Source organism: Somniosus microcephalus, chromosome 8, assembly GCF_052327205.1.
Source record: "Somniosus microcephalus isolate GS21.2 chromosome 8, FLI_Smic_1.0, whole genome shotgun sequence".
Taxonomy (NCBI): domain Eukaryota; kingdom Metazoa; phylum Chordata; class Chondrichthyes; order Squaliformes; family Somniosidae; genus Somniosus; species Somniosus microcephalus.
In genome coordinates this window covers 273028383-273053986 of record NC_140994.1, presented here as the reverse complement: position 1 = coordinate 273053986, position 25604 = coordinate 273028383, and the positions used below count along the sequence as shown (strand labels likewise).

At 49.9% G+C, this 25604-nt stretch overlaps 1 protein-coding gene across 1 annotated transcript in view; it reads left to right on the top strand.

Moving 5' to 3' along the window:
• Nucleotides 1-15527, top strand: part of faxdc2 (fatty acid hydroxylase domain containing 2) — a 67657-nt gene extending 52130 nt beyond the window's left edge. Inside the window, exons 8-9 of the mRNA XM_085996082.1 lie at nt 1360-1526; nt 15105-15527. Of these exons, the coding sequence (XP_085852208.1) occupies nt 1360-1526; nt 15105-15270 (333 nt within the window). The 3' untranslated portion in view covers nt 15271-15527. The remainder of the gene's footprint in view (nt 1-1359; nt 1527-15104) is intronic.
• Nucleotides 15528-25604: the final 10077 nt, after the last annotated feature.

The following is a 25604-nucleotide window of genomic DNA, read 5'->3' as shown; positions in this document are numbered from 1 at the left end:
TACTTGTAGAAGCTTTTACAATCCGCTTTTATGTTTCTTGAAAGTTTACTCTCATACTCTATTTTTCCCCTCTTAATCAATCTCTTGGTCCCTTTTTGCTGAATTCTAAACTGTTCCCAATCCTCAGGCTTGCTACTTTTTCTGGCAACTTTATATGACTCCTCTTTGGATCTAATACTATCCTTCATTTCTTTTGTTAGCCATGGTTGGGTCGCTTTTCCTTTTGTGTTTTTGCGCCAGAAAGGAATGCATAACTGTTGCAATTCATGCATTCTTTCCTTACATGTTAGCCATTGCCTATCCACTGTCATGCCTTTTAATGAAGCTCCCCAATCTCTCATAGCGAACTCACTCCTCATACCTTCATAGTTTCCTTTGTTTAGATTTAGGACCCTAGTTTCGGATTGGACTTCTTCACTTGCTGAGCTCGAGTTCGAGCAGCTGGAGGCACTTCCTGCACATGCGGTGAACCGGGACATGCGGTGACCCGGGACACGTGGTGATCCGGGACACGTGAAGCGTTCTGGAGATCCCACATCGCACAGGAATCGCAGGCCACGGGTGTCGGGTGTCCCATCACTTTACTTCAAAGTCTCTCTACATGTTAGATATGTTTTTAGTTCAGTATCCCCTTACTCCTATTTATTACATCTATATACCAGAATTTTATTTAATGCTATTCAGATTCCTTGAATGATCATATCCTCTACTTAGTTAATTTTAATTTTATCCCCTTGGATCTAATTAATTACTCTGATTATTTATTTACTTTTGCTCCTTGGTTTAAAACAGTCAGCACCTCCCCCCTCTCTTCCCCCCCCTCCCCCCTCTCTTCTCCCCCCTCCCTTCCTCCCCCCTCCTCTCTTCCCTCTTCCCCCCTCCCTCTTCCCCCCCCCCCCCCTCCCTCTTCCGCTGAATTCCCATCGCCACTCTGTTTAGCAGATTCTCCCAGTTCTGTGCACAGCCTGGAATGGCCCCCATCTATTCCACAAACCCTGACAGTTTGGTGGTTTTGTTGTTGCTCGGTGAAGCACCTTCGGATGATTTTATGTCCCAGAATTCTTTTGGAGTCGCTCCTGCCCATAAAACCGAGTAAACTGCCTTTACATTTCACCGTTGATATCCAGGCCGCTGTTAACGGCACAATAAACATGCAAGAATTGATGATGAGCGTCTTGTACCAATTAATGTCTGGTGTTTGTCGGTGTGTGCCTGTTGGTGTGTGAGTGTGTTTGTCGGTGTGTGTGAGTGTGTTTGTCGGTGTGAGTGTGTGTGTCGGTGTGCCAGACGGTTTGGACAGGGATGTACAGGATTGCATTGTTGCCCCAGCCTCACTCACTGCTCCTTTCTCTTTCTCAGCTCTCCAACATGCTGCCACCAATGGTTGGACCGATATTCCTGGGATCTCACGTAGCGACCATGATGCTCTGGTTTTCCTTGGCACTGCTGATTTCCACGATTTCACACTGTGGTTATCACCTCCCACTGCTCCCCTCGCCAGAGTTCCATGATTTTCACCACCTCAAGTAAGCACCAAAAGATCAGTCTGAGCGGCAGTGAGTGAAACGTCCGATGGATGATCCCCCCTGAAGGGGAGTCGGTCGCATCAGACCGGCAGAGAAACCAAATGTTTAGTGCCGTTAAACGTGGCAAATTCCGACAAGATTTAGTGTTTGTATGAAACCGGTTAGATCAGAGTGACCGCCCACGGACTGAGTCCACAGTGAGATCAGACTGACCGCCCACGGACTGAGTCCACAGTGAGATCAGACTGACCGCCCACGGACTGAGTCCACAGTGAGATCAGACTGACCGCCCACGGACTGAGTCCACAGTGAGATCAGACTGACCACAGTGAGATCAGACTGACCGCCCACGGACTGACCGCCCACAATGAGATCAGACTGGCCACCCACGGACTGACCACAGTGAGATCAGACTGACCGCCCACGGACTAACTGACCACAGTGAGATCAGACTTGACCGCCCACGGACTGACCACAGTGAGATCAGACTTGACTGCCCACGGACTGACCGCCCGCGGACTGTCCAGTGAGATCAGACTGACCGCCCAGAGTGAGATGAGACTGACCAGCTGTTGCTGATTGAATGGCGAGTGATGTTGACTCCTCTGTTTCTGGGCTGAGATTGGTCGCCTTCTCCTGTAGCTTTGGCCAGTTTGCTTTGCAGTGTCGATGGATCTGTGAGGATTGGCCTCGATCTGTCCTCTGGCTTTGAGTTCTTGGCAGGTTTGGGTCCCTCCTGATCTACAAAAGCAGCAGCTGAGGCGGATGAGAGCGGCTTCAAAATCTCTCCATCGCTCCGCACCCTCGCTCCTCACCATCTCTCCATCGCTCCTCACCCTCGCTCCATCGCTCTTCTGCATCGCTCCTCACCCTCGCTCCATCTCTTGCCTCAGTCCCACTGCATCATTTGGCGGAATCACCGGCGTCCAGCTGCGGTGATTCCGTGAGGCTCCAGTGTTTGACTCACTGAGCAACACACACCGTGAAAAGCACACCCCGACCGCCACGGCTACAAGATTGGGTGGCGCCAGATCTGACCCCTGCCCCCCCCGGAGGCCCCCCAGTGACCCCTGCCCCCCCCCCCCCCCCCGGAGGCTTCCCAGTGAGCCTTGACCCCCGGAGGCTCCCCAGTGGCCCCGGCTCCCAGAGGCCCCCCAGTGACCCCTGCTAAAAGTGCGTGCAAAGCAGCATCAGGCCATCTTACGATGCACTCACGAGTCAAATAGCTCACAAATATTCATTGTTTATATTCAGATCAGAAGAACGGAAACTTGGTATCACGGCACCTGTGGAACTGTACCCCAGAGAGAGTCAGAGTCAGTGGAACCCGTACCCCAGTTAGCGTCAGTGTCTGTGGAACTGTACCCCAGTGAGAGTCAGTGTCTGTGGAACTGTACCCCAGCGAGAGTCAGTGTCTGTGGAACTGTACCCCAGTGAGAGTCAGTATCTGTGGAACTGTACCCCAGTGAGAGTCAGTGTCTGTGGAGCTGTACCCCAGTGAGAGTCAGCGTCTGTGGGACCTGTACCTCATTGAGAGTCAGTGTCTGTGGGACCTGTACCCCAGTGAGAGTCAGTGTCTGTGGAACTGTACCCCAGTGAGAGTCAGTGTCTGTGGAACTGTACCCCAGTGAGAGCCAGTGTCTGTGGAACTGTACCCCAGTGAGAGCCAGTGTCTCTGTAATTATGAATTAATTCATAATTCTCACCGAACATGCATTCCTACCATGGCTGCCTAAAGAAGGTAAGGACAGTATTAGATTAAAAGGGGCTGATAATGGTGCTAAAAATAGTAAACCTGAGGATTTCTGAGGGTTTCAGAAATCTTCGAATGTTGACCAAGAAACTGATAACGAGAGAGAAAATGTGTCACTGTAGAGGACACAAAGTACATTCCGGAAATAGCAGGGAACCAAGGGTATAACGAGAGCGAGGAACTTAAAGCAATTAATTAAAGATAAACTACTGGAGAAATTAATGGGACTAAAATCCGACAAATCCCCTGGACCTGACGGCCTACATCCTAGGGTTCTAAAAGAGGTGGCTGAAGAGATAGTGGATGCATTGGTTGTGATCTTCCAAAATTCCCTAGATTCAGGAACGGTCCCAGCAGATTGGAAGGTAGCAAATGTAACGCCACGATTCAAGAAAGGAGGGAGCGAGAAAGAAAACAGGGAACTACAGGCCAGTTAGCCTGACATCAGTCGTCGGGCAAATGCTGGAATCCATTGTTAAGGAAGTGGTAACAGGACACTTAGAAAATCATCACATGATTCGGCAGATTCAACATGGTTTTTTAAATGTAAGAAGTCACAACACCAGGTTATAGTCCAACAGCTTTATTTGAAGTCACAAGCTTTCGGAGTTCAAATAAAGCTGTTGGACTATAACCTGGTGTTGTGTGACTTCTTACATTTGTCCACCCCAGTCCAACTCCGGCATCTCCACACCATGGTTTTTTAAGGTAAATCGTGTTTGACAAATTTATTAGCGTTTTCTGAGAATGTAACTAACAGGGTAGATAAAGGGGAATCAGTGGATCTTGTATATTAGGATTTTCAAAAAGCATTCGATAAGGTGCCACACGAAAGGTTGTTACACAAGATTAGGGCTCGTGGGATTAGGGTTAATATATTAGCATGGATAGAGGACTGGTTAATGGAGAGAAAGCAGAGAGTCGGGATACATGGGTCATTTTCGGGATGGCATGGTGTAATTAGTGGGGCCGTAAGGATCAGTGCTGGGGCCTCAGCTATTTACAATCTGTATTAGTGACTGAGATGAAGGGACCGAGTGTAATGTTTGCTGACGATATGAAGCTAGGTGGGAAAGTAAGCTGTGAGGAGGACACAAAGGACTCGATTTTGCCAAGCACAAGGAGGCGGGTTTGGAGGCGTGTGAGGCGGTAAAATTGCAAAAAATGGTGGGTGGGCCTGATCCCGCCTCCATCCCGCATCCGAGCAATTTTCTCACATGCGAGATTTCTGACTCCCCTTTCCATCCCGCCTCCAAGAGGCGAGATAGGCCCTTAACCACTTAATTGCCTCTATTATCCCATTGAGGCCTTTCTAATTTTTAGACATTTTCCCCGTGCTTCACGTCTCCTCTGGAACACGCCAGGTAATCCTAGCGGCCTCACAAGTGGATTGCTTACTAACATCTGCAGCGCCACCATTACAAAGGAGTTTTCACCGATGATCATTTGCAGCTGGCAGAACTTTGTTGTCTCAGGTCTGGGGGAACTTTTAGCAGGCCTACTCATTGTTGTAGAAGTTTGGAGCCTGACACCCATCTCCAGTATGACCTCCTGGGAAACCCCTCTCGCCACCTTGACTGAGCGCTTCCTCAACTGAGGTATATACCAGAAGCATAGCGACCATTTAATTCCTTTCCTCCTGGACATCAGATTCGGATGAAGATCAGCCGCGGCAGCAGCAGAACCATGAGCAACAGCAGGAGCATCAACAGGAGTGCCAAGTTGCTGCTCACCCACCTGAAGATGTACAGGCCAGAAGGCACCAGCGCACGACCACATTGCTGCTCGGAATGCAAGGGACACTCATCTTGGCCAGATTTGGTGAGCCTGCACAGTCTCGCACCTTCTCACCAGAGCATCGACAATGGACAAGAACCTGCAGATTCCTATCACTCTGACCACCATACTGACAATTGCAAGGTGCCCTTAGCCCTCAATGTGAAAGTCCCATTTGCGAAATGACACAGGCCACAACTTCAACAGTTTGCCATCAAATCTGTTTATAATACAATGATGGCTGGTCCCAATATAAAACATCACAGCACCCAAGTGACTACTTGTGCTTTATCTTCCTCTTATGCGTGCTCCTACGTGGTGCTTCCCCTGTGGCTTCAGCAGATGTGGAGGCCCCTTGCTCACTCTGTTGCTGCTCCTGTCTCGACGCCTTTGGCGGCCGTCCTCTGGGGTTGCGAGCCTGTGAGGCCTCGTCAACAGTCTGCTGCTCCTGCGGCTGTGCAGGGGCCGAGACACCCATCTTAGTTGGGTGAGGACTCTGGTGGGGCTCTGACCAAGAGTTCTGCAGCGACATGGTCGTGTGAGTGCTTGGAGAGGAGCCTCCACTTCCTTCTTCTCTGCCACAAACATCCCTCTCATGGGTCAGCCCCACTTCAAAGCTAGTAAGTGGCTTGACAGCATCTTGCTGCACTTCAGGGGGGCCACGAGGACCCGTTTCTGCACTGGAAGTCCTACTCCAGAGGACTTCCATGAAGGTCTGGTTTGTATGCTCAATAGCTGACCATCGCTCAAGATGTCATTCTATTCTGAACAATTACCATGTTTTCCACACCCTGGCGACTAAGCTCCTCCATGGCCGTAGCCATCCTTTCCTCTACAGTAGCCATCCTTGCCTCAGAGATTGCCATCCTTTCTGTGGTGATGCGTTCATGCGCCGAAGGCTCTGCTCATGTTCGCGATTGACTCCTCCATTCGCTCCACACTCACAGCGACCCTGGAGATAAAACCTGCCAGAGACTCCTGCACCCGTTCCTGGAGTTCCAGCACCGCTCTTCTTCTGGATGGACCCGGAGGCACAGGGTCCACATGCAGCTGAGCCGAGCTGGGAGAGTCCTGCACCCTCCGACGAGGACTCTCCACTGCTGACGCTCACTTGTGAGCTGTGATACACCAGGTGACAACACTACTCTATCTTGTGAAGGTCCCACTGAGGTATGAGTGTCTGCGCTGGTGCTGGGTGCGCTGAATTCTGCTGACGCTGCGCCCTCAGAGGTTGCAGCTTCCTCTGAGGAGTCTGGAGGCTCAGGCTGTTCCTCCTGGATAGTGGGGACGGGGGCTTCCGATGGTCCTGTGGGGGAGTAAAGGAAAGAGTCAGAGATGTGAGGCCAAGGTTACATTCACATTGAATATTGCAGATGATCAAAAGTCAATCTGTTAGAGCATCAGAATCATTATCAGTGACTCGTGCAATGTCAATGAGAGAGATGCCAAACTATTCTGTCACCAGCTTGCTCTGATGCGCCAGTCTGTTCGTCCCCCACTTGGGAATCCTCCTTGATTCCGGTGATTTCCAGGGCCGCCTCCTCCCAGGCGATGAGCTGGGCTACTGAGGGTGGCCCTCCTCCTGTCCTGGCTCTTTCCCTCTTATTGTGGGCTCTCTTTTCCTGCAATGAGGGACACAAGTGGAGTTTGAGTGAGAATGAAGGAGTGAGTGCAGAGAATCTATAGCATAGATGCTTAGAAGGAGACAAAGGGGCTTCCCTGTGTGTTGTAAGTTGTTGTCATAGCATCACAGTGATAGGGAGTGTGAGGGCTGCATAGTTGAATAGTTAAGTGATTGTGACCATAGAGAGAGGGAATGGGTAAGGGTTCTGTTAGATCCGTGTGTTAATGGAGACACGGAATGCAGGAGTTGATTTAACAAGTGTTTACTGAACAAAGTCTGGAGGTGAACTAACTACACAAGACGCTACACAGGCTTATATACCCGAGTGGTCACTACTGGTACTACAGTATACAGGGGCTTCAAAAACATAGTTCCTCTTAAAGGTACATACACTACAATTCCTCCCCTTTTAGATAAATAGTACATAACATTTTAAGTAATCATTAAATAACATTTTTACAAGAACAGTAATCTACACATTTACTGAAGTTAATCAATTACAAATTCAGCCTCTCTGGAGGCTTCCTGACTCGGTCCGGATAACGCCTCGGTGGTGTAGTAGGTTTCGGTGGTGTAGTAGGTTCTTTTGGCAAGGTCGATTCGGCTTCAATGCCAGTGTCGGGTTCATCTGGTTCCAGTATCACCGGATCGGAGGTAGATACTATGGGTATCTCTGCTTCATCACTAGGCATATAGAGTTGTGGTGTAGGTTGTCCTTTTTCGGATGACTCTATGATCTGGTCAGCATGGCGCCTTATTATGCTTTCTCCAATGTCCACGGTATACATCAGTGGTCCTAGTCGTGTGCAAATAGTTCCAGGCTGCCATTTCTCGGTACAGTAGTCCCGGGCCAAAACTTGTTGACCTACCTCGAAGGTTCTAGTTGGCCTTTCATTCATGCTTTGAAATTGCCGGTTCTCTACGTCCCTTCTGACGTTTGGCTTGACCAAATCCAGCCGGCATCTTAGTCTTCTATTGAAAAACATCATGGCGGGGGTTTGGTTTGTAACCACATGTTGCATTCCTGTACGCAAACAAGAAGTTATCTACCTTATGTTGTAGATGTTTGTCTTCATTACCCATGGCCTTTATGGCCTTCTTGAAGGTCTGGGCAAACCTTTCAGCTAATCCATTGGTGGCGGGATGGTATGGGGTGGACGTGTAGTGCTTAACCCCATTGTTTTTTTAAGAACTTCCTGAATTCTTCGGATACAAATTGCGGTCCATTATCAGAACAGATCTGTTCAGGCAGCCCATTCCTGGCGAATATGGTCCTTAATACTGTGATGGTTTTTTCCGTGGTGGTGGAGGACATCTTTATTACCTCCGGCCACTTGGAGTGTGCATCCACCGCGATTAAAAACATTGAGTCCATAAATGGACCAGCAAAGTCGATATGTACCCTTTGCCATGGAGATGAGGGCCACTCCCATGGATGTAGAGGGGCTTGTGGTGGGGCGTTTTGGACCTTCTGGCATCCTAGACAGCTCTTGGTCATTTCTTCGATGTCTCCATCGATACCTGGCCACCACACAAACGCTCTGGCTAAGTTCTTCATTTTCACTCCACCCAGATGCCCCTCGTGAAGCTCCTTTAGCACTTTATCCTTGAGTTTGGGTGGAATCACCACTCTGGATCCACACATCAAGGTTCCTCAGCACACTGTCAGCTGTTCTCTTCTTTGCGAGAATGCTGGCAACAGTGGTTCGCCATGTGCTGGCCATCCCTTCACCGTTAAATCGTAGACTCGTGAGAGAGTCGGGTCATTTCTCGTTTCCTTTTCAATGGTAGAATTTGTCACCGGTAGACATTCCACTATGGTCGAGTGGAACATCTCCACTGGGTCCATTGTCGGCGCCTCTTCTACCGTTGGCAACGGTAGGCGCGATAACCCGTCAGCATTCCCATGCTGTTTTGTTCCTTTGTATTCTATGTCATATTGGTGTGCCCCTAGGAAAAGGGACCACCTCTGTAGCCTTTGCGCTGTCATAATGGGAACGCCCTTTTTAGGGTTGAATATGGAGACGAGGGGTTGATGGTCAGTCAACAAGGTAAATTTTTGTCCGTGTAGGTAATGGTTGAATTTCTTCACCCCCCACACCAGGCTGAGTGCCTCCCTGTCGATCTGGGCATAGTTACGCTCAGCTGAGTTCAATGAGCGTGACGCAAAAGCTATCGGCCGCTCTGAGCCATCAGGGAATCTATGCGATAATACCGCTCCCACGCCGTAAGGGGATGCATCGCATGCCAGTCTGATTGGCAGTGATGGGTTGTAATGAGCCAACACTTCCCTGGACGTGATCAAGCCTTTGCATTTATGGAAGGCACGTTTACAGTCTTCGCTGCATTTCCAAACTACTACCGTTTGTAGCAGTGCGTTAAGAGGGTGCAGAACCGTCGACAAGTTTGGTAAAAATTTATGATAGTAATTTATTAATCCCAGGAACGACCTTAATTGTGAGACATTTTCAGGTGCTGGGGCCTTTACGACCGCTTCAATTTTTTCAGGTGACTTATGCAACCCTTCTTCGTTAATGACATGGCCACAATATGATATTTGTTTCTGGAAAAATTCGCACTTCTGGCGATTTGCTCGTAGGCCCCGTTCTCTCAGCCTCGTGAGCACCTGCTCCAAGTTGGCAAGGTGCTCGTTGTCGTTTTCTCCTGTTACAAGGATGTCGTCTAGGTAGCATTGAGTCCCCGGAATCCCTTGCAGGACTTGCTCCATAGCTCTTTGCCAGATAGCCGGAGCTGATGCCACTCAGAAAACCAGTCGATTGTACTGGTACAGGCCTTTGTGTGTGTTTATCGTGAGATACATTTTAGAGGCCTCCTCAACCTCCATCTGTAGATATGCCTGTGCTAAGTCAATTTTGGTGAAACGTTTCCCTCCGGATAGTGAGGCGAAAATATCTTCTATCCTCGGAAGAACCGGGTTTACAGTCACCTTGAAGTCCCCACAGATGCGAATTTTTCTCTGTTCTTCAGATTTATCATTATTCAACGTTTTCTTCATGACCGGGATGATGGGTGTTGCCCACTCGCTCCAATCTACCTTGGATAACACGCCTGCTTTTTCCAAATTCTCCAGCTCTGCCTCAACGGCTGGACAAATTGCGTATGGCACCGGCCTTGCCTTAAAAAACTTGGGAATTGCCGCATCTTCCACTTTTATTGAGGCGGTGGCGCCTTTCAGGGTTCCTAGTTCCTGTTGAAACACTTCTTTGGCGTTAGCCAAGATTTCTTTTAACCGTTCAGGTATGACATCATCATTTTCTTTCTTACTGGTCACCGTCAGTGCCTGAATGGAGTGCCAGTCTAAACGTATCTTTCTGATCCATTCACGTCCCAACAACGGTGGACCACCATCTTGCAGAACGTATAAATACAACTTCTGTATTTCCTTGCCGTTGTATACAACAGGCACCCTTATTTTCCCTCTGGGGTATACTTTCTGCCCCGTATATGTCTTCAAGATAATGGATGTGTCTTTCAAAGGTATATGCGGAAATAGCCGCTCGTAATCCCGTCGACTCATGACGGTCAGAGCTGATCCTGTATCTAGCTCCATTTTGACTGGGGACCCCGCTATCGTGAGGGTAACCCAAATGGTCTGGTAATCTTCTTTGGCAATTACATTATGTAATTTGAGACAGCTTAGTCTCTTGTTTCCGGAGTCGCTATCGCTCTTCTGGTCTTCGGAGCTACTGTCCGTCATCAATTGTACCTTTCTGTACTTTTCCTTATTGACCTTTTTACTGTCAGCGGATTTTTTTCCAGATCTGCATACACGTGCAATGTGTCCCATCTTTCCGCATTGCCTGCATGCTTTGTCCTTGAACCAGCATTCCTTCTGGTCATGGGTGGATCTGCCGCAGCGATAACATCTCTCGAACCCCCGTGTCATTTCATGGGTGCCGAAGTCCTGTGGCTTTTGCTGTATCTCTGCAGCTCCTCTTGCTGCTGCTTTGTATGATACAGCCACACTGAAAGCCTTGTCCAGTGTCAAATCTTTCTCAGAAAGTAATCTTTTCTGTGTTCCTTCGCTTAGGAGACCGCAGACGAATTTGTCTCGTAGAGAATCTGCCAGTCCTGCCCCGAATTGGCAGTGCTTTGACAGCTTTCGTAATTCTGTGAGGTAATCAGTGTTACTTTCATTCTTGTGCTGATTCCTCCTGAAGAATTTGAATCGTTCCGCTATCAGCAGCGGTGTTGGGTTTAAGTGCTCCTGTAAGGTATCAACAATCTCCTTAAAATTCTTGTCCATCGGTTTGGCTGGAGTGATCAAGTTTCGTAACAGCCCGTATATCCTTGCGCCCATCAGATTTAGAAGTACCGATGCCTTTTTATCATCCGCTACTTCATTCGCCTTGCAATATACCTCCACTCTTTCCACATATGTGGTCCAATCTTCTATATCACTATCGAAAGCAGTAATATTGCCAGTCTTCGGCATCTTGAAAATCTAAAATGGCGCCTCCCGCGCTTTTCTTTCTTCCCTGCCGAGTTAAGATGGCGCCTCCCGCGCTTTCCCGCCGCTGCCAACGCTGTTCTCCGCGGTTCCCGTTGCGACCTGCAGCTTTTCGCGGTATTTCTATTTATTTATTTTTTATATATATCTCTTCAATAGTTGCTCCGTTACTTGGAGAACCGTTCCCGTCGTGGAGCGGACCCTCTGTGACTTTCCCCTCCCTCTGCTCGGTCCGAACGCCGACCTGCTTTGCAGCACCGGCCGCGCCCTGAGTGCTCCACCCTCTCTCTCTTTGCTTCTGCTTCCCGACTCGCTGCCCGATCCCATTGCAGAGCCACCCGATTGAGCTCTAGCCCGCCGCAGCCCAGGAAGGATCAGTGCACTACCTGCCACCAGCCTGTTTAGCTGGTGAAACCACAGTTTTTTTTTCTTGCTTCTGGCTTCGACGTTCGTCTGAGGAATCGATCCCCTTGAGGTGCTGCCGAATTGCAGGTAAGTTCGTTTCTAACTCGTCGCCACTGTTAGATCCGTGTGTTAATGGAGACACGGAATGCAGGAGTTGATTTAACAAGTGTTTACTGAACAAAGTCTGGAGGTGAACTAACTACACAAGACGCTGCACAGGCTTATATACCCGAGTGGTCACTACTGGTACTACAGTATACAGGGACTTCAAAAACATAGTTCCTCTTAAAGGTACATACACTACAGGTTCAGGCATGTAAGTGTCAAGTGGGATGGGGAGAAAGAGGTTGGCAAAGCAGAGTGCTGGTGAGGAGAGGCGATGGGGATCAGATTGAGGTTGATGGGAAAGCCATACTCACTTTTCCTGTGCGGAGAAGGTCATGAAACCTCTTCCTGCAATGCAGCCAGGTTCTGCGGCTCATCGATATGGAGCTGACCTCCTGGGCCACTTGCAGCCACACAGCTTTAGTCTGTTGTGATGGCTTTTTTCTCCCTGAGGAAGGGAAGTCACCTCCTTATTAGCTCTTGTTCCCTGCACCAGAACTTGGAGGGAGGGCTCATCAAAGCGAGGTGTGCATTTTTGCTTGCTGGTGGACATGGTCGGTAAATGAAGTCCTTCATACAATGTCCAAAGCGTTTCCAGTCTCCAGAAGAAGCAAGGCTGCTTGCAGGCCTTAAATCCAGCAGCATTGATGACATCATCGGAGGCGACTTTCTGTATGAAAAGCCTCATTGGGCCAGGGGTTTCCACACGCTGGAAATCAATTGCCTAATTAGGGGAAAATTCCAACTTTTCAACACTTCACTTCGGAGTCGGGGTCCTGACATGAATCCCACCTGACACTGAAAGTCAATGTGCAGGTGCAGCAAGCCATTAGGAAGGTATGCTGGCCTTCATTACAAGAGGATTTGAGTACAGGAGTAAAGAAGTCTTACTCCAATTATATAGGGCCTTGGTGAGACCACACCTGGAGTACTGTAAGAACATAAGAAATAGGAGCAGGAGTAGGCCAATTGGCCCCTCGAGCCTGCTCCGCCATTCAATAAGATCATGGCTGATCTGATCCTAACCTCAAATCCACTATGACAGGACTATCTCCTGAATCTAACAGCATTAGACACACGAAAACAATTTTGAGTTGAGGCAGAAGATCAGCCATGATCTCATTGAATGGCGGAGCAGGCTCGAATGGCCGACTCCTGCTCCTATTCCTTATGTTCTTGTTAGCCTGCCCACATTAGCAAAATCGAGCCCAAAGAGTCTGCAAAGGGATATAGACAGGTTGAGTGGGCAATAATAATATGGCAGATGGAGTACAGTGTGGGGAAATGTGAGTTTAGTACCTTGGTAGGAAGAATGGAACAGCAGAATATTTTTTAAAAGGTGAGAGACTATTAAATGTTGGTATTCAGAGAGATTTAGGGTCCTTTATACGCAAATCACAGAAAGCTAGCATGCAGGTACAGCAAGCAATCAGGAAGACAAATGATATGTTAGCCTTTATTGCAAGGGGGTTGGAGTATAAGAGTAAGGAAGTCTTGCTGCAATTATTTAGGGCCCTGGTAAGACCACACCTGCAGCATTGTGTACAGTTTTGGTCTCCTTATCTAAGGAAGGATATACTTGCCATAGAGGGAGTGCAACAATGGTTCACCAGACTGATTCCTGGGATGGGGGGGGATTGTCGTATGAGGAGAGATTGAGTAGACTAGGCCTATATATAGTTTAGAAGAATGAGAGGTGATCTCATTGAAACATACAAAATTCTTACAGGGCTTGACTGGGTAGATGCAGGGAGGATGTTTCCCCCTGGCTAGGGGGTCTAGAACCAGGGGTCACAGTCTCAGGATAAGGGGTCGGCCATTTAGGACAGAGATGAGGAGAAATTTCTTCACTCAGAGGGTGGTGAATCTTTGTAATTCTCTACCCCAGAGGGCTGTGGAGGCTCAGTCATTGAGTATATTCAAGGCTGAGATCGATAGATTTTTAGACTCTAGGGGAATCGAGGGATATGGGGATAGTGCAGGAAAGTGGAGTTGATGTAGATCAGCCATGATCTTACATAGAAAATAGAAGCAGGAGTCGGCCATTCAATGCGATCATGGCTGATCATCCAAGTTCAGTACCCTGTCCCTGCTTTCTCCCCATATCCCTTGATCCCTTTAGCCTTAAGAAATATATCCAACTCCTTCTTGAATATATTTAATGAATTGGCCTCAACTGCCTTCTGTGGTAGAGAATTCCACAGGTTCACCACTCTCTGGGTGAAGAAATTCCTCCTCATCTCTGTCCTAAATGGCTTACCCCTTATCCTTAGACTGTGACCCCTGGTTCTGGACTCCCCGGCCATCGGGAACATCCTTCCTGCATCTAGTCTGTCTAGTCCTGTTGGAATTTTATAAGTTTCAATGAGATCCCCTCATTCTTCTAAACTCCAGCGAGCATAAGCCCAATCGACCCAATCTCTCCTCATACGTCATTCCTGCCATCCCAGGTATCAGCCTGGTGAATCTTCGCTGCACTCCTTCCAGGGCAAGAACATCCTTCCTCAGATAAGGCAACCAAAACTGTACACAATACTCAAAAGATGTGGTCTCACCAAGGCCCTGTACAACTGCAGCAAGACATCCTTGTTCCTGTACTCAAACCCTCTCGCTACGAAGGCCAACATACCATTTGCCTTCTTAACCGCCTGCTGCACCTGCACACCCAGGTCTCTTTGCATTTCCCCTTCTCCCAATCTATTGCCATTCAGATAATAATCTGCCGCCTTGTTTTTGACACCAAAGTGGATAACCTTGCATTTATCCACATTATATCGCATCTGCCATGCTTCTGGTCAATCACCCAACTTGTCCAAATCATACTGGAGTTTCTTGGCATCCTCCTCACAGCACACACGCCCACCCAGCTTTGTGTCATCTGCAAACATGGAGATATTACATCTAGTTCCCTCGTCTAGATCATTAATATATATTGTGAATAGCTGGGGTCCAAGGACCGATCCTGTGGTACCCCACTAGTCACTGCCTGCCACTCAGAAAAAGAGCCATTTATTCCAACTCTTTGCTTTCTGTCTGCCAAACAGTTCTCTATCCAAGTCAATACCTTGCCCCCAATCTCATGTGCCTTAACTTTACATGCTAATCTCTTATGCGGGACCTTATCGAAAGCCTTTTGTAAGTCCAAATACACCACATCCACTGGTTCTCCCTTATCTATTTTACCAGTTACATCCTCAAAAAATTCCAGTAGATTAGTCAAGCACGATTTACCTTTTGTAAATCCATGTTGACTTTGTCCGATCCGGTCACTGCTTTCCAAGTGCTCTGCTATTACGTCTTTTATAATAGAATCTTATTGAATGGCGGTGCAGGCTCGAAGGGCCAAATGGAATAATGGAATAGATTTTTTAGGCCGGTTCATATTGTGGTGTTTTTAGTTGATGTGGTTGTTGTATTATGAGTGAATGGGCTTTGTGTTTGCAGGTTTAACCAGTGTTACGGAGTGCTGGGAGTCCTGGATCGCCTCCACCAGACCGACACCATATTCCGAGAGACACAAGCTTACGAGCGCCACACTCTCCTGCTTAGCCTCACCCCGCTGTCGGAGACCATTCCCGACTGCCCCAAGGGGAAGGGAAAGCTCCTTTAAACTGCTCCGGGAGCTTCCGACTTTGCTTTCCTTAGCGATCTTTAACACTTGCTGATTGTAATTTGTTTGCAAGGAGATTGTTTTGCTGTGTTTTGTGAAGTTTGCTGTCCGGGAGATTCCGGTTCCCTCCCAGCCTGAGCCAGGGACTCGCAGAGAGCAAACCAGTGGTTTAAACCGAGAGTCTGTTATCCTGCAAAAGCTTTTATTCCTGCGGCTGCTCCGAATTCTAGTTGATGAATAAATTTTCTGTGGCAAAATATTGTGTTCACTTCCTGATTTGTGTCAGGTGATTGGCAGAATTTGCGGTCGGTATGACAACGTACGCCGTCATACCACCTTTGAAATGGACCACAAATTGACAGATCATCCACTCAGAGTGCGAAATCCCGATTGCTGGCGCTGAGTTGAGCTACTCGCCCACCAACTGCGCAGCAATTAGGCAGTAAAATGTTACGCCTGGTGCAAACAGGCGCAGGAGCCGGTTTACACAGCGTAAGGGGAGGGGGGGATATGCAGCAGCTTGAATTACACACCCATCATGATAAAAAAAAAATCTTCAAAATTTCTATATCCACCTATTTCCTGCAAGAATGAGAAACTATTCATTTACTGGGGTGAGTGAGAGACTAAAAACTCATGAATGGTCATTGGAGATTTCTGTTTCCTGATTGACGCACCACCCCACGTGAACCCAGGTACGGTTGCGCGCACGGTACACCCCTGGGATCTGTGGGCCGCAGCGAAACAACACACATTTTCTAAGGCGGCCTCGCACCAGGCAAGTGCAGGTTTCTTTCGGAGATCGTCGGCAGACTCCTTAACAACACCACCGACTGCAATTTCAGGGCCAGCATCTCCTCCTGTCCTCCGTTTCCCACCAGGAAATCTCTCTCCTAATCTCTGCTATGCTTATTTAACCAAAATTCCCAGTGTCCAATCGTGATGCATTTTGGCTTCTGCCCATTTTAATCAACTTTTCTTTCTCTTCTCCTGACTCCTCCACTTCCTGTTATCCAGTTATGCTTCCTTTTCATTTGTCCTCTCTGGTACACTGCCCCATTCAAACCCTCAAACTTCCTACTCTCCTGTCGCCGCCCCAGACTTGACTCTCTCAGATAAACCTACAGCTTCCCTCTGCCTTTCTTGGTATCCTTCGAAGGGCCCACTGTGGAACTCGTTGCCTCCTTGCAAGCAGCAACCCCAACTGCCCCATTCTACTCACGCCAACCTTCCCACCCATTGGAGGCTAATCTCGCCAATCACCTCCCCACCCAACTCACGCCTCCCAGCGCTGACCCTGTGGCCACTGACCTCCGCACTGCCCGACTGTTACACATCTGAGCTTAAACTTCAGTGCTGGAGATGTTGCACCGCCACACCCTCGGCTGAAAGGCCAAATGTTTAAATGGAATAAAAACAGAAAATGCTGGAAATACTCAGCAGGTCAGGCAGCATCTGTGGAGAGAGAAAGAGAGTTAACATTTCAGGTCTGGGACCTTCGTCAGAACTGGAAAAAGCTGGAGATGGAACAGGTTTTTAAGCAATTGCAGGGGCAGGGAAAGGGGGGGGTGGGGAGGAAGGAAATGTTTCACTGGAGTTGGTGCTCAGGGACGGCCGAACGAAACCACAATGTGCTGACTGGACAGATGGCCCTTCGGCCAAGATGTCGCTTGTTTCCGTGGCTCAGTCAGTACATCTGTTAGCTTCACAGATCGATTTCCTCCGCTGGCTGGAAAGGCAACTGCTCCGTGAGTCTGCAGCAATCAGATGCCAAAAGTGGGGACACTGACCTTTCTGAACGTATTCCTTCCTTGTTCTCAGCCCAGGTTGCCACAGATTTTACAGCAATCAGCCCAGCATGGATTTTCAGCTGAAGTTTATGCAACTAAACAATTTAATAGGTTGGTTATTCTCTTAACTCCTCAACCTTATCCCAACGAGGACATCTGTAACCGGGGAGAGCTCAGAAACCATTCTTTACCTGCAGTTGATCGGGTGGTTTGGGCCATTACTGGGCTCAATGCGTGGACTTTGTTGGCCAGTCCTGTGTTATACAACGCCCGGAACATAGAAAGGGGTCATGAGATGCTTCACAAGTGTCTTTTTTTTAAATGGACGTTGAGGAGGCTTTAGAAGGGGGGACCGAAAGCTTGTTCCAATAGGTGATTTTAAGGAGGGTCTTAAAGGTGAGCAAATGTAAGAAGTCACACAACACCAGGTTATAGTCCAACAGCTTTATTTGAAATCACAAGCTTTCGGAGCGCTGCTCCTTCTTCAGGTGAAGTGGAGAAATGCATAAAGACACAGCTTATATAGTCAGAGAATCATGACAGATGTTTACAGGTAACCTTTCCAACTGCCATTTATCACACCTCGGCAGAGAGATAATCACAGCAGTCAAAGGTGTGAATGGTGTCCAAACAGGTCAGTCAGGGAAACATTACATCAAAGAACAATGAGGTGGGGTCACAAGGGGTCAAATATTGCAGATGCTGGGGTCTGTATGAAAAACAAAAAAAAGACAAAAAACATTTTTTTGGGCTGGAAATCACAGCAGGTCCGGCCGCATCTGTGTAGAGAGAACAAGCCAATGTCGACTCGAGCCTGGATGACCCTGCATCAGGTGGGGTTACATGTAGCGTGACATGAACCCAAGATCTCGGTTGAGGCCGTCCTCATGGGTGCGGAACTTGGCTATCAGTTTCTGCTCGACGATTTTGCGTTGTCGTGTGTCTCGAAGGCCACCTTGGAGAATGCTTACCCGAAGATCGGAGGCTGAATGTCCTTGACTGCTGAAGTGTTCCCCGACTGGGAGGGAACACTCCTGCCTGGTGATTGTTGCGCGGTGTCCGTTCATCCGTTGTCGCAGTGTCTGCATGGTCTCGCCGATGTACCGTGCTCCGGGGCATCCTTTCCTGCAACGTATGAGGTAGACAACGTTGGCCGAGTCACATGAGTATGTACCATGTACCTGGTGGGTGGTGTCCTCACGTGTGATGATGGTATCTGTGTTGATGATCTGGCATGTCTTGCAGAGGTTGCTGTGGCAGGGTTGTGTGGTGTCGTGGTCGCTGTTCTCCTGAAAGCTGGGTAATTTGCTGCGAACGATGGTCTGTTTGAGGTTAGGCGGCTGTTTGAAAGCGAGTAGTGGAGGTGTGGGGATGGCCTTAGCGAGGTGTTCGTCGTCATCGATGACATGTTGAAGGCTGCGAAGAACATGGCGTAGTTTCTCCGCTCCGGGGAAGTACTGGACGACGAAGGGTACTCTGTTGGTTGTGTCCCGTGTTTGTCTTCTGAGGAGGTCTATGCGATTTTACGCTGTGGCCCGTCGGAACTGTCGATCGACGAGTCGAGCGTCATATCCCGTTCTTACAAGGGCGTCTTTCAGTGTAGGTGTCCATCGCGTTCCTCCTCGTCTGAGCAGATCCTGTGTATTCGCAGGGCTTGCCGGAGCCCGGTATAAAAACCGGAGAGAGGCGAGGCCCGAGACCAGTCGGGACCAGCGGGAGCAGTGAGTCGGAGCCCGGTATAAAAACCGGAGAGCAGCGAGGCCCGAGACCAGTCGGGACCAGCGGGAGCAGTGAGTCAGAGCCCGGTATAAAAACCGGAGAGCAGCGAGGCCCGAGACCAGTCGGGACCAGCGGGAGCAGTGAGTCGGAGCCCGGTATAAAAACCGGAGAGCAGCGAGGCCCGAGACCAGTCGGGACCAGCGGGAGCAGTGAGTCGGAGCCCGGTATAAAAACCGGAGAGAGGCGAGGCCTGAGACCAGTCGGGACCAGCGAGTCGGAGCCCGGTATAAAAACCGGAGAGCAGCGAGGCCCGAGACCAGTCGGGGCCAGCGGGAGCAGTGAGTCGGAGCCCGGTATAAAAACCGGAGATAGGCGAGGCTCGAGACCAGTCGGGACCAGCGGGAGCAGTGAGTCGGAGCCCGGTATAAAAACCGGAGAGCAGCGAGGCCCGAGACCAGTCGGGACCAGCGGGAGCAGTGAGTCGGAGCCCGGTATAAAAACCGGAGAGCAGCGAGGCCCGAGACCAGTGGGAGCAGTGAGTCGGAGCCCAGTATAAAAACCGGAGAGCAGCGAGGCCCGAGACCAGTGGGAGCAGTGAGTCGGAGCCTGGTATAAAAACCGGAGAGCAGCGAGGCCCGAGACCAGTCGGGACCAGCGGGAGCAGTGAGTCGGAGCCCGGTATAAAAACCGGAGAGCAGCGAGGCCCGAGACCAGTCGGGACCAGCGGGAGCAGTGAGTCGGAGCCCGGTATAAAAACCGGAGAGCAGCGAGGCCCGAGACCAGTCGGGACCAGCGGGAGCAGTGAGTCGGAGCCCGGTATAAAAACCGGAGAGAGGCGAGGCCCGAGACCAGTCGGGACCAGCGAGTCGGAGCCCGGTATAAAAACCGGAGAGCGGCGAGGCCCGAGACCAGTCGGGACCAGCGGGAGCAGTGAGTCGGAGCCCGGTATAAAAACCGGAGATAGGCGAGGCTCGAGACCAGTCGGGACCAGCGGGAGCAGTGAGTCGGAGCCCGGTATAAAAACCGGAGAGCAGCGAGGCCCGAGACCAGTCGGGACCAGCGGGAGCAGTGAGTCGGAGCCCGGTATAAAAACCGGAGAGCAGCGAGGCCCGAGACCAGTGGGAGCAGTGAGTCGGAGCCCGGTATAAAAACCGGAGAGCAGCGAGGCCCGAGACCAGTGGGAGCAGTGAGTCGGAGCCTGGTATAAAAACCGGAGAGCAGCGAGGCCCGAGACCAGTCGGGACCAGCGGGAGCAGTGAGTCGGAGCCCGGTATAAAAACCGGAGAGCAGCGAGGCCCGAGACCAGTCGGGACCAGCGGGAGCAGTGAGTCGGAGCCCGGTATAAAAACCGGAGAGCAGCGAGGCCCGAGACCAGTCGGGACCAGCGGGAGCAGTGAGTCGGAGCCCGGTATAAAAACCGGAGAGAGGCGAGGCCCGAGACCAGTCGGGACCAGCGAGTCGGAGCCCGGTATAAAAACCGGAGAGCAGCGAGGCCCGAGACCAGTCGGGGCCAGCGGGAGCAGTGAGTCGGAGCCCGGTATAAAAACCGGAGATAGGCGAGGCTCGAGACCAGTCGGGACCAGCGGGAGCAGTGAGTCGGAGCCCGGTATAAAAACCGGAGAGCAGCGAGGCCCGGGACCAGCGGGAGCAGTGAGTCGGAGCCCGGTATAAAAACCGGAGAGCAGCGAGGCCCGAGACCAGTGGGAGCAGTGAGTCGGAGCCCGGTATAAAAACCGGAGAGCAGCGAGGCCCGAGACCAGTCGGGACCAGCGGGAGCAGTGAGTCGGAGCCCGGTATAAAACCGGAGAGCAGCGAGGCCCGAGACCAGTCGGGACCAGCGGGAGCAGTGAGTCGGAGCCCGGTATAAAAACCGGAGAGAGGCGAGGCCCGGGACCAGCGGGAGCAGTGAGTCGGAGCCCGGTATAAAAACCGGAGAGCGGCGAGGCCCGAGACCAGTCGGGACCAGCGGGAGCAGTGAGTCGGAGCCCGGTATAAAAACCGGAGAGCAGCGAGGCCCGAGACCAGTCGGGACCAGCGGGAGCAGTGAGTCGGAGCCCGGTACAAAAACCGGAGAGCAGCGAGGCCCGAGACCAGTCGGGACCAGTGGGAGCAGTGAGTCGGAGCCCGGTACAAAAACCGGAGAGCAGCGAGGCACACCAACTCAGCAGCGGGGAGAGAGGTAAAAAGTAATCAGAGTGTGACATCACCAGGGAGCAGGTAAGGGATTGGTTGGTGAGTATTTCTCTTTTTTAAACTTTAACTCTGTAGTTTATAGTTACCAGGGTCTTTCTGGTGTAGCAGGGACTGTTGGTAGACTATACAAGCGCCTTAGAGATATCTTTAATTGGTGATAGTAAATTAATTTAAATTAAGTAAAGGGAAGGTCATGCCAGGTGAGCCCAGCCCCGTGATATGCTCCTCTTGCTCTATGTGGGAATTCAGGGACCCTGATGACCACGTGTGCCAGAGTTGCATCCATCTGCAGCTACTAGCAGACCGCATTGAGGCGCTGGAGCTGCGGGTGGATGGGTTGTTGAGCATTCACGATGCTGAGAGGTTCGTGGATAGCACGTTTAGTGAGTTGGTCACACCGCAGGGAAGGGCTGCACAGGAAGACAGGAAATGGGTGACCACCAGGCGGAGCAATAGAAGCAGGCAGGTAGTGCAGGAGACCCCTGTGACCATTCCCCTCTCAAACAAGTATACCGCTTTGGATACTGTTGAGGGGGATGACTCACCAGGGGAAGGCAGCAGCAGCCAACTTCCTGGCACTGGGGGTGCTCCTGCTGCCCAGGAAGGGGGGAAAAAGAGTGGGAGAGCAATAGTGGTAGGGGATTCTATAGTAAGGGGAACAGATAGGCGTTTCTGTGGCCATAGACGTGAATCCAGGATGGTTTGTTGCCTCCCTGGTGCCAGGGTCAAGGATATCACTGAGCGGCTGCAGGGCATTCTGGAGGGGGAGGGTGAACAGCCAGAGGTCGTGGTCCACATTGGTACCAACGACATAGGTAAAAAGAGGGATGAGGTCCTGCAGCAAGAATTTAGGGAGCTAGGTGAAGGATTAAAGAGCAGGACCTCAAAGGTTGTAATCTCTGGATTACTCCCGGTGCCACGTGCTAGTGGGTATAGGAATAGGAAGCTAGAACAGATGAATGCGTGGCTAAAGGGATGGTGCAAGGGGGAGGGCTTTAGTTTCCTGGATCACTGGGTCTGCTTCTGGGAAAGGTGGGACTTGTACAAGTCGGACGGTTTACACCTGAACCAGAGGGGAACCAATATCCTTGCGGGGAGGTTTGCTAGCACTGCTGGGGGGGGGGGTTTAAACTAACTTGGCAGGGGGATGGGGTACAGAATGGAGCTATAGTAGGGGGTGATTTACAGCCAAATACAGAGGAAAAAACAAGTCAGCTGGGAAGGCAGAGCAAATATGTGAAGGCAAAAGGGAATATGGCAGGGCTGGAAGGCATTTATTTTAATGCAAGGAGTCTTGCAAATAAGGTGGATGAACTGAAGTTGTTGAGCACATGGGAGTACGATATTGTTGCTATCACGGAGACATGGTTGAGGGAGGGTCAGGACTGGCAGCTCAATATTCCGGGGTATAGAATCTTCAGGCGAGACAGAGGGGGGTGTAAAAGGGGAGGGGGTGTTGCAATATTAATTAAGGAGTCAATTACTGCTGTAAGGAGGGATGATATATTATCGGGTTCCTCTAATGAGGCCTTATGGGTAGAACTTAAAAACAAAAAGGGGGCAAGCACTTTGCTGGGAGTGTACTGTAGGCCCCCAAACAGTCGGGGAGATAGAGGAACAGATATGTAGGCAAATCTCAGAGAAGTGTGAAAATAATAGGGTAATAATAGTGGGGGATTTCAACTTCCCCAATATAAATTGGGATGGTCAGAGTGTGAAAGGCTTAGAGGGTGCAGAATTCTTAAAGTGCATCCAGGAGAGCTTTTTGAGCCAACATGTAGAAAGTCCTACAAGAGAGGGGGCAGTACTGGACCTAATTCTGGGGAATGTAGCCGGGCAAGTGGTGGAAGTATCAGTAGGAGAGCATTTTGGCGACAGTGACCATAATTCGGTGAGATTTTAGGTGGTCATGGAAAAAGACAAAGACGGCCCGGAAATAAGGGTTCTAAATTGGGGGAAGGCCGATTTTAATATGATAAGGCAGGATCTGGCCAAAGTGGACTGGGAGCAGCTACTTATAGGAAAATCCACATCAAAACAGTGGGAGACTTTCAGAAGGGAAATAGAGAGAGTACAACGCCAACATGTTCCTGTAAAGGTCAAGGGTGGGACCAACAAGCAAAGGGAACCTTGGATGACAAGGGATATACAAAAATGCATTAGAAATAAAAGGGGGGCTTTTGGCAGTTACAAAAGACTAAAGACGGAAGAAGCCCTAGAGGAGTATAAAAAGTGCAGGGGCATACTTAAAAAAGAAATTAGGAGGGCGAGGAGGGGCCATGAAATAACACTGGCGAGCAAAATAAAGGAAAATCCTAAGATGTTTTATAAGTATATTAAGGGCAAGAGGATAACCAGGGAAAGGGTAGGGCCCATTAGGGACCAAAGTGGCAATCTGTGTGTAGAGCCAGATGATGTAGGCGGGGTTTTAAATGAATTTTTTGCATCTGTGTTCACTATGGAGAAAGACGATGCGGACATAGAAATCGGGCAAGGGGACTGTGACATACTTGAACATATTAGCATCGAGAGGGAGGAGGTGCTAGCGGTTTTAGCAGGCCAAAAAGTGGATAAATCCCCAGGCCCGGACGAGATGTATCCCAGGCTGCTGTGGGAGGCAAAGGAGGAGATTGCAGGGGCTCTGACACAAATTTTCAGAACCTCTCTGGCCACAGGGGATGTACCAGAGGACTGGAGAACAGCTAATGTAGTACCATTATACAAGAAGGGTAGCAGGGATAAACCAGGGAATTACAGGCCAGTGAGCCTAACATCTGTGGTAGGGAAATTATTGGAAAAAATTCTGAGGGACAAAATTAGTCTCCACTTGGAGAGGCAAGGATTAATCGGGGATAGTCAGCATGGCTTTGTCAAGGGTAAATCATGTCTGACAAATCTGATTGAATTTTTCGAGGGGGTGACTAGGGGGGTGGATGAGGGAAATGCTGTGGATGTGGTTTACATGGACTTCAGTAAAGCTTTTGACAAAGTCCCGCATAGGAGACTGGTCAAGAAGGTAAGAGCCCATGGGATCCAGGGTGCCTTGGCGCGTTGGATCCTAAACTGGCTGAGTGGCAGGAGGCAGAGGGTGATGGTCGAAGGTTGCTTTTGTGACTGGAAGCCTGTGTCCAGTGGGGTACCTCAGGGATCGGTGCTGGGTCCCTTGTTGTTTGTGATCTACATAAATGATTTGGATGAGAATGTAAAAGGTATGATCAGTAAGTTCGCAGATGACACGAAAATTGGTGGGGTGGTAAATTGCGAGGAGGAAAGCCTCAGGCTACAGGACGATATAAACGGGTTGGTCAGATGGGCGGAAAAGTGGCAAATGGAATTTAACCCTGAAAAGTGCGAGGTGATGCATTTTGGACGGACAAATAAGGCAAGGGAATACACAATGAGTGGTAGGACCCTAGGAAGTACAGAGGGTCCTTGGTGTACATGTACATAGATCCCTGAAGGCAGCGGAACAGGTAGATAAGGTGGTTAAAAAGGCATATGGGATACTTGCCTTCATTAGCCGAGGCATAGAATATAAGAGCAGGGAGGTTATGATGGTGCTGTACAAAATGCTGGTGAGGCCACAGCTGGAGTACTGTGTGCAGTTCTGGTCACCTCACTATAGGAAGGATGTGATTGCTTTGGAGAGGGTGCAGAGTAGATTCACCAGGATGTTACCTGGGATGGAGCGCCTCAGGTATGAAGAAAGACTAAACAGGCTGGGGTTGTTTTCCTTGGAGCAAAGAAGGCTGAGGGGGGACCTGATTGAGGTGTACAAAATGATGAGGGGCATAGATAGGGTAGACAAAGAGGAACTTTTCCCCTTAGTAGGGGGGTCAATAACAAGGGGGCATAGATTCAGGGTAAGGGGCAGGAGATTTAGAGGGGATTTGAGGAGGAACTTTTTCACCCAGAGGGTGGTTGGAATGTGGAACTCAATGCCTAAAAGGGTGGTAGAGGCAGGAACCCTCACAACATTCAAGAAGCATTTGGATGAGCACTTGAAATGCCATTGCATACAAGGCTATGGACCAAATGCTGGAAAATGGGATTAGACTGGACAGGGATGGATGGGCGGCGCAGACACGATGGGCTGTATGACTCTATGGGGGATGGCTTCTTTAACGTGGTTAGGGTGGAAGCTGGAGAAGTGAAGCATCGTGAGGTTGTCCGTGGGCTTGCGGTAGTGAAGTGCTGAGGTGTCCGTCTTTGATGGAGATTCGTGTGTCCAGGAATGAGACTGATTCTGAGGAGTAGTCCATGGTGAGTTTGATGGTGGGATGGAACTTGTTGATGTTATCGTGTAGTCTTTTCAGTGATTCTTCGCCGTGGGTCCATAGGAAGAAAATGTCGTCGATGTATCTGGTGTATAGCGTCGGTTGGAGATCCTGTGCAGCGAAGAAGTCTTGCTCGAACTTGTGCATGAAGATGTTTGCGTATTGGGGTGCGAATTTGGTCCCCATGGCTGTTCCGTGTGTTTGGGTAAAGAACTGGTTGTCGAAGGTGAAGACATTGTGGTCAAGGATGAAGTGGATGAGTTGTAGGATGGCATCTGGAGATTGGCTGTTGTTGGTGTTGAGTACTGAGGCTGTCGCAGCGATGCCGTCATCGTGGGGGATACTGGTGTAGAGT